At 45.3% G+C, this 13,518-nt stretch overlaps 1 protein-coding gene across 10 annotated transcripts in view; it reads left to right on the forward strand.

Moving 5' to 3' along the window:
• Arel1 (apoptosis resistant E3 ubiquitin protein ligase 1) overlaps nucleotides 1-12,445 on the forward strand; it is a 50,622-nt gene extending 38,177 nt beyond the window's left edge. For 6 of the 10 annotated variants that reach the window (XM_075947861.1, XM_075947857.1, XM_075947865.1 and 3 more), the window contains exons 10-20: nucleotides 961-1,102; nucleotides 1,201-1,322; nucleotides 2,307-2,382; nucleotides 2,836-2,945; nucleotides 3,826-4,005; nucleotides 4,443-4,568; nucleotides 6,187-6,316; nucleotides 6,397-6,455; nucleotides 9,263-9,352; nucleotides 9,727-9,902; nucleotides 10,008-12,445. In XM_075947861.1, the coding sequence (XP_075803976.1) occupies nucleotides 961-1,102; nucleotides 1,201-1,322; nucleotides 2,307-2,382; nucleotides 2,836-2,945; nucleotides 3,826-4,005; nucleotides 4,443-4,568; nucleotides 6,187-6,316; nucleotides 6,397-6,455; nucleotides 9,263-9,352; nucleotides 9,727-9,902; nucleotides 10,008-10,110 (1,314 nt within the window). In that variant the 3' untranslated portion in view covers nucleotides 10,111-12,445. The remainder of the gene's footprint in view (nucleotides 1-960; nucleotides 1,103-1,200; nucleotides 1,323-2,306; nucleotides 2,383-2,835; nucleotides 2,946-3,825; nucleotides 4,006-4,442; nucleotides 4,569-6,186; nucleotides 6,317-6,396; nucleotides 6,456-9,262; nucleotides 9,353-9,726; nucleotides 9,903-10,007) is intronic. The other 4 variants (XM_075947867.1, XM_075947864.1, XM_075947863.1 and 1 more) reach the window with 2 other exon arrangements.
• The last annotated feature ends 1,073 nt before the right edge of the window (nucleotides 12,446-13,518 follow it).

The following is a 13,518-nucleotide window of genomic DNA, read 5'->3' on the forward strand; positions in this document are numbered from 1 at the left end:
GCAGCATTTTCAAAGGATGTTGATTACTCTGCCAGTAGTAATCTCCTGGTCTCCTGGTGCTTGGCTCATTCTATAAGAAGGAATGTTCTCATATATTCAAAAGTTTGTCTTTTTTGTTTTTGTAGTTTTTCTAATTGTTCTGAGCCTAAATGTAAGCTTTGCTCCAGAGGTTTAGGTGTATTGTCTATGAAGATGACTTTCTCCAGGTGTATGGAATAGGAGTTGCTCCTGTTTCCCTTCTTCATGTCAGAAGGTCTGCAGTATTGCCCAGGATTCTTACTTAAAGGCAGTTTCTATGACTCAGATAATTTCAGTGAGAACCTGTGAAGGGACCAGTAGTCTCTTCACAGTGGGTGAAAGTACTTGTCAACCAAACCTGACCACCTGAGTTGATCTCCAGAACCCATGTAAAAAGCCAAACGTGGTGGCTGCACATGATCCCAGCATTCATGCAACAGGATGGCAGGCAGAGACAGGAGAATCGCTTGGAAGCTCAAAGGCCAATCAGCCTGCAGTATTTAGCAAGGCAGAACCAAGTCCTGAAAACTATCACATAGGCACTGCATGGGCACACACACTAAAAACAACAAAGAGACAAACAGAAACCTGTGAATTATAGATCATCGAGATAGGGCTGGTGATGGCTCAGCAGCTGGAAGTGCCAGCCAGGTCTAGTGACCAGAGTTCATTCCTCCAGACCGCTGTGGTGGAAGAGAAGAGTGCCACAGGCTGTCCTCTGACCTCCATGTGCATGCTGTGGCGTGCACCATACACATCTGCATACGTGTGCACTAAGTAAAGTATAAGAGAAACAAGAGGTATACTGGCATGTACTTGTTTACAAAAGACGGTGTTGCCTTGCTTCTGTTGTTTGTGTAGTAGAGTAGGTATGTAAAAGGCTTTGTTGAAATTAAGGGATTTATAGACAAACGTCTCCACTTTCTAAATTTTCTTTGCTAGTTTTCCTATCTTGGCCCTGACCCTGTTCACAAGCTCCTCACCCTGGTGGTGGATGATGGCATTCAACCTCCTGTGGAGCTCAGCTGCAAGGAAAGGAATATTCTAGCTGCCACTTTCATCCGTTCCTTGCACAAGAACATCGGTAAGGGTGGGGAAGGCAGTGGCCCCCGAGGGTGTTGAGCTGGAGAGTGGTGCTCCTCTGCCTGTCTGTAAGTTGTAATGAACTTTGCTGCTTCTCAGGAGGCTCGGAGACCTTTCAAGACAAGGTGGACTTTTTCCAGCGAGAGCTTCGGCAGGTACACATGAAGAGACCTCATTCCAAAGTCACCCTGAAGGTCAGCAGACACGCGTTGTTGGAATCGGTATGTAGTTTCATCTTTATGTGCAAGTTCTTCAGCTAAGGACCTCTTCAGTATTTGGCTATATCCTGCAATGTATCTTTTTAATGAAACATGAGTTTCTCCCTTTAAACATATTAGAGACCATTTGTTCTTCTCAAATTGTATATACTTTTATCGTGCTGGGTTGGGGCCACTGTACTAGAAGCATGCAACAGAGGAGACTCGTTATGCCTCAGTTTTCTGGTCTGTGGTGATGTAGTTCCTGGACAGTCACAGTATAGGGGGTGGAAGTAGTGGCCTGTTCATCATCCCTGGGGTAGGAGCTTCCACTGGGTTAGAAGGAAGTAGTTTTTCTTGTCACTCGGGTCGATAGACATGGGACACCTGATGAGTGTTTGTCTCCACCACAGACATTGGCATGGGTCTGACATTCCCTAGGAGTGAGAAGGCTTGGTGCCTGTCCAGAAAGCATTTGTGGTGTTTGGCTCTTGTCGATGTGCCTGGCAACCCCCTTTCTCAGCCACACTCCATGTGGGATGGCTCCCTTGCTTGTGGTGGAAAGATGTCTGGTGGATAGTCTGAGCTTTGCTGGGAACCAAGACTCCTCAGCTCTCTTGTTTACAGCTTATCACTTACTCGTATCTTTTTAAAGAAAACTTGTATGTAAGGGGTTTTTCATTAATAAAATGAAGTTTATGAAAAAAGAAGAAAGAAAAATTGTAACTATCAAATTCCAAATATGATTTCAAATTAGATGGTTTTTTTTTTCTCCAGTGAGATGTCATGCTATAGACCAGGCTGACCTTGAAACTTGCAGTCCTCCTGGAGATTTGTGTATTTAATATAAGACAATATCACTGACGCTTACTTGTGCGCCATATATTGCCTGCATGTAGTAGCTGACTTGGGGCAGTGGTGGTGCTCTGGGGGGGGTTGGTCTTTAGTAGCTGAGGAATGCCAGCCAGTATTCTGACAGCTTCCTTCCTCTCTCTCTCTCTGTTTTAGTCTTTGAAGGCCACGCGGAACTTTTCCATCTCAGATTGGAGCAAGAACTTTGAAGTGGTTTTTCAGGATGAAGAAGGTTAGTTTTGAAGTTTCATTTTAGCGTTTTAACTCTCCTTCCTCCTCCCACATTTTCCAGAAAATCCCAAACCAGCTCCTCAACCCCTGAAAGGCCCAGTTTCTATGAGTCAGGAAAGAGGCCTGGATGTGTGGCGTGATGGAGCGGGGAGAACAGAGACGTGTAGGTGAGCTCTCAGAGTTCACACAGAAGGACAAAAGAACACTGCGATCCCAGAGTGTCCTCATTCTGGGACCTCTGACCTTCTGTGTTTCTGTTAGTTTGGTGATCAGAATACCCTAAATTCTACAGAAAGAAGTGGGGTTTCCAAAAAATGTCCACCATGCAGGCGAGCTGCAGTGAAGAGACCGGCAGTGGACTAGAAGGCTCAGAGTGTTGAGTGGTAACTAGGAAGAGAAGGAGCAGGAAGTGGAGTCAGCCAGCATCCCTTTTAATTTTCATTGTACTTTTCAGCTTTGGATTGGGGAGGGCCTCGCCGGGAATGGTTTGAGCTAATCTGCAAAGCACTGTTTGATACCACCAGTCAGCTCTTCACTCGGTTCAGTGACAACAACCAAGCACTAGTGAGTCCGTGCCTTCTCCGCGGGTGGGTGGGACAGTAAACCACAGAGGTTCACACGCTGACCTTGGAGTCTGACAGCTTGTGTTTTGCTCTTCATTTGCTGTTAGTAATGAGCTGATCAAGTTGCCTCCCTTTTATTTGGCTCCATAATTTTCATCTGTAAAATAGGGGGAATATAGATAGTTGAGCATCTGGCTAAGACATTATATTGCAATGACTACTTTGCTCATTTATAATAGTGAAGCTATTTTCTAAAGAAGAAAGCCCGAGGCAGTTGGTTTCTGTCTTAGATCTGTACTAGAGAAATGTCAGAAGTAAAGCATGTGATGGCGTATTAAGAAGTTCTAGTTTAGGGAGAGGCATCTTATCACCTGTACTCAAATCATCCTGTACACTAAGGTTCTTCTGCAGCCATTATTTCTCTGGCCACTTTAAATTACTCAGTTGTCTGCTCTTAAACTGAAATTTTATTCCCTTGGGATGGAGTATGAGCCAGATTTCTGTTACTGTAAAAAAAATGCCTGAGACAATCAGCAAATAAAGAGAAAATTACTGTCTCACTGCAGCCTTTTAGAGGCTTCAGTCTGTGGTTGGTCAGCCTCCTTGTTTGGGGTCTGTGGTGAGGCAGCACATCCTGGTGGCAGAGTATGACGAGATCACTCACCTCGGGGCGGGGGTGTGAAAGAAGGAAAGGAGGCCAGCAGGAAGTCCTCTTCCAGGGTATACCCCAGTAACCTGAGCCCTACTGATGGCATACTGGGCACCTTTGGGGGACATTCCAGGTCCAAATTATAGTGGTCCATCACAATGGGAGGGAGGGCCTTTCCAGAACTGGGAGAGATAAAAATGGTCCAAGGCTTTTCCATGTCTTTCTTTGACAGGTGCATCCTAACCCCAATCGGCCGGCTCACCTGCGCTTAAAGATGTATGAGTTTGCAGGGCGGCTGGTGGGCAAGTGTTTGTATGAGTCCTCTCTGGGAGGAGCTTACAAGCAGTTGGTCCGTGCCCGGTTCACTCGGTCTTTCCTGGCCCAAATCATAGGACTTCGTATGCATTACAAGGTAACATCTTAGGTGTGCATTTCCCCTAAGACAGTCTGGCCACTGGCTCTGGACTCTTTCCACATGAGCTGATTTTCTAAAGTATTTTTCCCCTTTTATTTTTTTATAGGATTTATTTATTTTTATTCTGTCTGTATATGTGTTTTGCTTACATGTATATACATGCACCAGATGCATCCCTGGTGCCCACATAGTCAGAAGAAAGTATCAGATCTCCTGGAACTGGAGTAACAGATGGTTGTGAGCCTACATGTGGGTGCTAAGAACTGAGCCCAGGTCCTCTGGAAGAGTAGCCAGTGCTCTTAACCACTGAGCTGTCTCTCCAGCCCCTGAGCTGATTATTCTTAAGGATGAAGATATAAGTGCTATCAAGCAGTTAAAATTTCATTCATGGCAAAAGTGTGTTCATGAGCTTCTGTGTCTTCCTTTCTCCTCAGTACTTTGAAACAGATGACCCAGAATTCTACAAGTCCAAAGTTTGCTTTATCCTCAACAATGACATGAGTGAGATGGAGCTGGTCTTTGCAGAAGAAAAATATAACAAATCAGGTCAACTGGATAAGGTGATAAAGAAGACCAGAATTTATGGGTCCCCTACACCCCTGGTCCCTCTAAATCAGTACCAATAGGACTTTGTGCAGTTAAGGAACGACTACAAAGAACCAAGTGGCAAAGAAGTATGGTTGCACCAGGCCAGTTAGGGAGGCTGACTGTCAGTGATGAGTAGTTGGGATGTAGGTGGCTGATTCTTAGTTTAACACAATGGCTGTCCATTTTTAAACCCTTTTTGTTGTTCTTGTCAGGTTTGTTTGTTTGGTTTGTTTTTTTGAGACAGGGTCTCACAGTGTAGCTCAGGCTGTCCTTACTGCCCAGATACTTAGTTGTTGTTGTTGCAAATGTGCTTTTGTTATATTGTGGAGCTATGCAATATCAAATGATAAAAATGAAGCTAGTCATAATAACAACACATAATTAAACTTCATTAGGTATGATACCACCGCTGTGAAACTAGTTAACAATATGCACTTAAAGGGAATGTAGCAATGACTGAAAAGATGTGGCAGCTGGGTATGGTGGCATACACCTTTAATCCTAGCAGTTGGGAGATAGGGGCAGGCAGGCAGATCTCTGTGAGTTTGAGGCTAGCCTGGCCTACATAGAGAGACCCTGTCTCAAAAATCAGAACTAAATACTACTGAAAATGACCGGAATGGCCGTTTTCTGTCTTTGTTCCAGTGAGGTCTGTACCTAGCTGGAGCTGATGTAACAGAGCAGCAAGTGAACAGAGCCTTAGGCTTCAGTCCTTGGCCCCAGGGACAGCAGCAGCTTGTTCACCAGCAGGATTCTCAGTAGATTAAGAGACTGGAACTTGTTTTTTTTAATACTTGTGGATATTATATTACTGCTATAGTTTGGTGCATTTTTTGTGAATAAACATTTCTAGCTATGGCCTAAGAAATGTTATTAAGATTTATTGTTCACATCAATGTAATTAAAATATTACCAGGACCTTAAAATCTGATCTTGTAACTCTTGGAGGCATTCATTCACTTATGGAGACAACTCTGGTTTCCATACATGGGATCTCATTGCTTGGGACGTCCTTGAATGCCCCTCAGTTGTTGTTTAGTATGTATGTGTGTTTAGTGTTCTGTTTGTGACTCAGGAAGCTTGTTCAGCTTTTCTCTAGAGAGATACAAACTGAGGAACAAATAGGCTGACGTTCTGTACCAAGTTGGTATCGGGCTGGAGTTTTGGATGCCATTGATCTTTCTCTTGGTGTACTTGGGAGATAGAAGAATGTGTGGGAATGGCAGTTTCCACCTTAGATTGCAGAGCCATGAAAGAGCTGCTTTGGGAAAAGGTCATCAGTGGTTTATTGGTTAAAATATTGCTAACAAGAAATCATATCTTCCTGCTGCATCATTTGCCCCACACATGCGAGAAGACCTCACTTAACACCCATGTTAGGTCATAGCCTGCAGGTGTGGGAAAAGCGGTGCAGGCCCTGAAGGTTAGTAACAAAAGGTAAAAGCAAGTGTTTTAAAAAGCCACATGCACATTAGGAACTTGAGGCTGACACCGAGGAAGTCCAGTCCACTGCTTGCAGGGCCTTCCAGGCTGATACAGCTTACAGTTTGCTTAGCCACAACCTCTCCTGTCTTTTGCCTCCTGTTTCAGATTATAGAACTCATGACAGGTGGAGCTCAAACCCCAGTCACCAATGCAAATAAAATCTTCTATTTAAACTTGCTAGCCCAGTACCGGCTGGCCAGTCAAGTGAAAGAGGAGGTGGAGCATTTCCTAAAAGGTGGGACCCTGTCTCCTTGTGCTTAAGATGTCGGTGTGGTATTTGCAGGTGTGGCCTTAACTTGGATCCTTTTGTTTCAGGCTTGAATGAGTTGGTTCCTGAGAACCTTTTGGCAATTTTTGATGAGAATGAGCTTGAGGTAAGTGCTTAGGATTCAAACCTGTTTTGTTTTGTGTTATTTTTCATTTACTTATGTTGAGGGGCTCACAAGTGCCACGTCATAGTGTGGAGGGCAGAGATCCACGGGCAGACTTGCTTCTCTCTGTCTACCACATGAGTCTCTGGGCTGGACACGGTGATCAGGGTTGGTTGGTAGCAAGTGCCTTTACCTTCTAAGCCATCTCAGCAGCCCCAAGACTGCTGCTCTGGAGAGCAGGCCTTGTGGGCTCCTGCTTGCTGTGCCTTCTGGTAGAGGCATGGCAACACATTGAGACAGAGCCTGACTGTGTAGCCAGAAGGTCTTTTGTTTGTTTGGTTTTGGTTTTTTGTTTGTTTGTTTTTTGAGACAGGGTTTCTCTGTAGCTTTAGAGCCTGTCCGGGAACTAGTTCTTGTAAACCAGGCTGGCCTCGAACTCAGAGATCTGCCTGCTTCTGCCTCCTGAAAAAGTCTTTTTTATTATGCAGGAGTTGGATTCACTTTTTAAAAGTTTTTATTTTATTATGTGTGTGTTAGTCTTTTGTTTGCATGTATTGCTGTGTACCATGTGTGTGCCTAGTGCCTCCAGAAGCCAGAAGAGGGTATTGGGTCCCCCAGAACTTGAGTTACAGACAGTTGTGAGCTTCCGTTTGGGTGCTGGGAGTTGAACCCAGGTCCTCTGGAAGAGCAGCCATTGCTCTTAACCACTGAACCATCCCTCCAGCGCTGTATTCACTTGTTACTCTTCTGTTCATTGGCCTTTTCTTCAGCTGCTATTAGTAGTTTTTTTGTTTTTGTTTGGATTTTCGAGACAGGGTTTCTCCGTAGCTTTTGGTTCCTGTCCTGGAACTAGCTGTTGTAGTCCAGGCTGGCCTCGAACTCACAGAGATCTGCCTGCCTCTGCTTCCCGAGTGCTGGGATTAAAGGTGTGCGCCACCACCGCCCGGCTCTTCAGCTGTTATTAGAATGTTGAAAGTCAGAAAGTGACAAGTATTTATGAAGAGTGGTAGTTAATATTTATCCATCAACTATTATTGATATTAATCGACTATTAAGGAGAATTGCAGTCTTCATAATGTCTTATGACATTTAAGGGGATTATAGAATGTATTTGTTTGGGTGTATGTGAACTATGAATTGTATACTGAGATACCAGAGAAATAGCAGTGAAGACAAAGTCTCGTATGCTAGTAAAAGAGACATCCCACAAGATGGGATTACATTTGAAGTTTAGACCATAACCACTGTGTGTATGTATGTCTGTATGTTTACATATCTAGTACCACAGAGTGTATGGACATGTGTGTATTTACATATCTGTGTTACTATTTCACGTTTTCTATCAGTCAAAAGTAGCTGTAAGACAGTAAATACCATTTTTATAATGAGCTGAATTAAAGTCCTTATGAGTCGAGAACAAAACAAAGCCAGTTTGTCTTTACTGTCTGTTGCTCCTCACAGCTGATACAAAAGTTAGGACTTTTGACTTTCCAAGATTTTATGAGGAGTTCATTTCTGCAAACTGTTTCCTGTTAGAAAACCTTTCACAGCCCTTGGGAGGCAGAGGCAGGAGGATCTCTAAGTTCGAGGCCAGCCTGACCTACAGAGGGAGTTTCTGGACAGCTTGGGCTATGGAGAAATGCTGTCTTCAAAAACAAAAACAAAACAACCAACCAAACACAAAGAAATTCTTTAAAGTTTGTAAGGAAAAAATTAGTGTGTCGGGTGATGTGTAATTCTTTTTCTTGTTAGCTGGGCTGTCAGAGAACAGTGAAAGCCTTCTGTAATTTTTATCACTTTTTGTATCTTGAGATATAAAATAATGAATTCTCAGTCTAAAATTTCTAATAGACCTCTGACTCAGTGCTGATATTTTGGAGCACTGGAGTATTCTGTTTTATCAAGAGCATTGGGAAGAACATATAAAAGAAAGTTGCCGTCTCTTACAGCCTGCTGCTAGTTACTCATTTGCTTGGCATAGGCTTGAAGAAACCATAGCTTCTAGGACTGATTTTGCCCTTTTTTGTCTCTTTATTAAGAGGTTTCATTCCTTATAGCTATTGGATGGATACTCATGGTCTGCTAAGTAACATGTTGGATCTTGAACCAAATTAGGACATCAACAAGATGTTTAGGGCTCTGATGTCATTAATGTTCTCTCTCTCTCTCTCTGCATACCTTTTAATTTATCTGTTCAAGTGGAAGTGGAGCTAAAGAGAAGTAAAAAAGTTCAATTTACCAAAGGAGGATAGATCCTGAGAGAAAACACTTATAAATGGGGCTAGGGATTTTCGTCAAAGAGAAAGGGTTTGCCTTTTCTTTTGGGCATTCCTTTGCCAGAACGTCTACTCAGTTCTTTTCTTTCTTTAATTACAAAGAATCTGTAGCAGTTCTCTAGGCGTGCTCACTAGAAGCACCCTTTCAGTTACACAAACTTGTAATCCAGCCCTAGAGATTCTGATACAATAGACCTAGGGCACAACTACAAGCATATCTGTCTGTCTTTTTAATTGAGTCTGATACAGGCACATCTAGGGAGCTGTACCTGAGCAGTCCTAGGGAAGACTCTGCCCACAACCCGCTAAACTGCCTTTAAGCCTGTTTAACAACCCCAGACTGCACCCTTAGCCCTGGGCCCATATCCCGGCCTTTCTTTTTTTCTTTTTCTTTAATACCACACTGGTTAGGAATCACTGGCCTATTTCAGTTCATTCTGACACTGTGATCTCACTTTCTGTCTTTCTCCTGGTCTTTCTTTTATCCTGCAGTTCCATGTCAATAGTTACCTGTGTGCCTTTGTCCTTCTTTAGCTGCTGATGTGTGGGACCGGAGATATCAGTGTGTCTGACTTCAAAGCCCATGCTGTAGTGGTTGGTGGCTCCTGGCATTTCAGAGAAAAGGTAACGGGCTAAACTTTGTACAGTTTGGTATCATCTTGTGAGGAAAGGTTTTAGAAGAAGAAAGTTGGCATGTTGACTGGCGCATAGGTGATCCACATGGGGGGACAGGTAGTTATCCCAGCTGCAAGGAGCTCGGTCCCGAAACCGTTATGTGGACTGTCACTGGGGCGGTGAGTGGGAAATGCAGGTAAACAGAGTGAAGCAATCAGTTGGTGGTTGCTCTTCTGACCCTGTGACAATGTAAATTCTTGCCGAGGTTGTTGTTCATGCCTCATGGAACTGTAAACGGGAGCATCTGCCTTCCCAGAGGATCAAATCCTTAGGAGCAAATGGCTGCACACCATATGTGACTATAGCCCTGTATTTTCTGCCAGGTCATGAGATGGTTCTGGACTGTGGTTTCCAGTCTGACCCAGGAGGAACTGGCTCGGCTACTTCAGTTCACAACAGGCTCCTCTCAGCTTCCCCCTGGAGGCTTTGCTGCCCTCTGTCCCTCATTTCAGATTATTGCTGCTCCGACCCACAGCACTCTTCCTACTGCACACACATGGTAGGTGTCTGACTGCACAGAGCATCCCTGCAGGAGATTCTCTTTCGAGCCCTTGCTCGTGTTTCTGGGAGTGTGAATTAATCATCTTCCTCCTTGTCTTTCCAGTTTTAACCAGCTGTGCCTCCCTACATATGACTCCTATGAAGAGGTGCACAGGATGCTGCAGCTGGCCATCAGTGAGGGTTGCGAGGGCTTTGGCATGCTCTGACCGCTCCTGTCACTCTCTAGAGCATCTGGACACAGGTCAACAAGCGTAACCACTGACCTTAACACACATAACCACTAGCCAGAAGATACTGCATGCTCTCTCATGTCTGGAGTATTCTGTCATCTACAGCATCGCTCTTACCTCACCCCCTCTGTGTCCACATTTACCACAGGCAACTTGGGTACTCAGTCATGAGAAGAGGACCATGCTGCTGCCGTTTCCTTTGGTCCTTTGAAGATCTCTGTAGCTGGATCCGCCCCAGTGGCTGGGAGGAATGGGTGACACGGAAGACTCAGTTCTGTTGGAAAACTGGCGTGTGAGACCCTGTACGCCATGCCTTGTTCCAGCACCCTCTGCTCTTTGGAAGTACTCTTCTTGATCTCACTCCATGACCAGACTGGCATATGATCCCTTCTGGGCAACCTCTCACCTCTTCTCCTCACTAGACAGGAGAAGCATAGATAGAAAGTGGCTCACACAGCCATCTGATTTGGCCTCCCACATCATGGCAGGCACAGGCCCTGGCACTGATGGGGACTGATAAAGATCTCTGTGGTGACACTGGAAAAGACTCTCCCTGCAGGCCTTTTTGAAGATGCTCATTAATCTATAAAGAATGTGCTGAGCTTTCTCTCGAGTGTGAGCCAGTGAGAAAGGCAGTCAGAAGGATGTGAAGGATGGCTGTGCTGCGGCCTCCCGTGGCTGTGCTCCTCTCGGGGAAGGGCCGTGTCCGGGCATGTGGATGGCTTGAAGACTATTGATGCCTTTCTCTGAGCTTCTTGTTTGCACTGAAGGCTAGCGTGGCCTGACCACTGACCTCCATCTTTATGCAGTCTGTTAAGAGCTGTCTTTAGCATTCTTCTGGTGGGATTGGGGAGCAAAGGACCAGAACAGTAAACATAGCTTACCAGCCTCTTTTGGGTGGTTCTGGTAGCACTGAGGCAGAAGAACTGCCATCACAGATCATGGTCAGGCCACTGGGGAGAGACATGTGGAGATCCAGCAGCAGTACCTTGTCAGTTATCAGAAAGGGGAACCAAGGAGGGAGAAAGCTATATTGGGTTCACCATTACATGGTGATTGAAGAGAACCTGTCAGTCTCTTGGAAGATGATCACATCTCTTCTCATTAGTGTTTGAATGGAAACAACAGTAAGGCTCAAGATCACATGGACTTGCCAGTTTCTGTCTTTAGTAAGGCTTTGCTACAAGCCGCCATTTCTGATGGGTACTCACTCAGAATATTACAAGCCATCTTTATTGCCAAAACCAGCAAGTACACAGAATCCCGAGACAAGGCAGTTGTTGTGACAGTGCCTTGGCCTCCTGGAAGCATGTCTGAGCCCTCCTGTTCCCGGGGATCATAAGAAACAAGCCCTCCTGAGCTGCTCGAATTCCCACCCGACCTCCTTCGCAGTCATCTGTCCTTTCTTGGTGTGGGTGCTGACCTCACTTGTCCTTGGGGTTTAGGGCCTGGCATTAGGGCCTCTCCACCCCAGGATCCTCCATGCCACATGGTCACTGCTCTCCTCAGGGACCAGGACAAGGTGCTGCTGCTTGCCCACACTTTCCCCATGGAACATGTATAAGATAGTGTAGCCGTTACCCTGTTGCCTCTCAGGCCCCCGCTGGGGCTTCCAGCTGGGGTCATGGTCTGGCTTGGCTGCTCGGGGCAGATGCTTCTGTCCTGGACACCCCTCCAGAGATTATGCAGGGGAGTGGAGTTTATAGTTTTGGCTAGACCTGTCACTTTAATCTCTAGTCATAGCACTTCTTCAGAGTCTCCAAGCACTGTTCTAGCCCAACTGGGGCAGCTGTATCCCAGGGTGGTCGTTAGGCACCAGAGTCTTTAACAAAAAAAAAAAAACAAAAACAAAAAACAAAACCCAAAAACCAACAAAACCCCCTTTAGTACTGTGTGGTTTTCTATTCCAGTTTACTCTCCTAACTATCCAGAAGCATTTCGCTCTCTTTTGCATTTTCCTTTACCTTTTTTTTCTAATACAGCTTGGCGCTAGCCACTGTGGGGAAGACATACTGAATGTGGGAGAGATAAAACGATGTGTTATTTCTTGGGCAATTTTCTATTCATGTTCCTTATTTTGGCCAGTTTTTCTGTTAATGCTTTGTGGCATAGGCACTTGGGAGGCCAGCCGCTCTCCCGGCGTTTGGCTTCTCAGTGTCCTTGAAGGAGACAAATCATGAAATGAAAACCGAGAGTGTCGGCCTGGTTCTAGAAACTTGGCAGAGACCGAGCTCCGCTGCACATTGTCAGGTCTGGACGTCTGCAGCTGAAGATGTAAATATTTGTACAGTAAATAAAATGCCTACAAGAGTGTGGGCTAAGTGACTGTTTGAGTGGGGGTGGGGAGCAGGTCTTGAATAGAAGATGGGAAGGAAAATGTGTAGAGAGGCCTTTATCTGTTATAAGCAGGAGCGGTCTGCTGTGGATAGGGTGTGCACTTGGAGCCTTGGCTGGTCTCCAGTACCTGTTCTTATGCCAGGTAGGGCCACACTACTTGCTATAGATAGCACCCCAGTGGGAAAGTGTGCTGAGAGCCCAAGGAGGAAACCGTGAGCTATGATATGAACAAAGGGTATCTATAATAATCTTTCAGCATTTATGTGTTGTTTTCTATATCATAAAGTCAAGAGAAAACTTTGGAATAAGAGGTTAAAAGAGGGGGCCAGAGAGATGGCTTAGTGGTTTGGGATGCTTGCTACTCTTACAGAAGACCTGGCTTTGGTTCCTGGTGCCTATACTGGGCAGCTTATAACCCCCTGTAACTCCAGTTCTCAGGGACCCAGGGACCCAGGATGTCTGCACACACATTTAAAAAAAATATTAAAAGTTCAATCAAGGTGGATGGGTAGTGCATTCCTGTAGTCCCAGCTGCCAGGTGACTGGGCTAAGAGGATCACTTGAGCCAAGGAGTTTGAAACCAGCCTGAGTAACACGGCGATTCCTTGCCTCATAAGACAAAGACCCTTTAAGTATCAAGCAACAACAAACCCCAAACAAAACAATAAAAGGAGATGCAGAGGCTCCATCACCCCCTCCAGAGGTAAACACTGAACACTGGTGGCCTTCAGGTTTTCATATGACTGCGTGTTTGGTTGCACCGTCCTCCACATGCGGCTCTTCTGCTTGCCCTTCCACAGTTGGCTGCAATCCTCTGAAACCATCTCTGGCCCCAGGAGAATCCAGCCCAGACTCCTGCTGCTGAACCTGATTAACCAACCGTACATTCTGAGACTGTCGGATGCTCCTGGGTATTTAGGACCGGTTTGTGGCCTGGTTTGACATAATTGTGATTCTCTGTGATAGTCAGCGGGACATTACTAAGTATCGTGTAATATATGGTATTACTGAAAATGGCTCAGGGGTAAATTGTCCCCAAATGTGTCA

The sequence above is a fragment of the Microtus pennsylvanicus genome, chromosome 14 (assembly GCF_037038515.1).
Source record: "Microtus pennsylvanicus isolate mMicPen1 chromosome 14, mMicPen1.hap1, whole genome shotgun sequence".
Lineage (NCBI taxonomy): Eukaryota > Metazoa > Chordata > Mammalia > Rodentia > Cricetidae > Microtus > Microtus pennsylvanicus.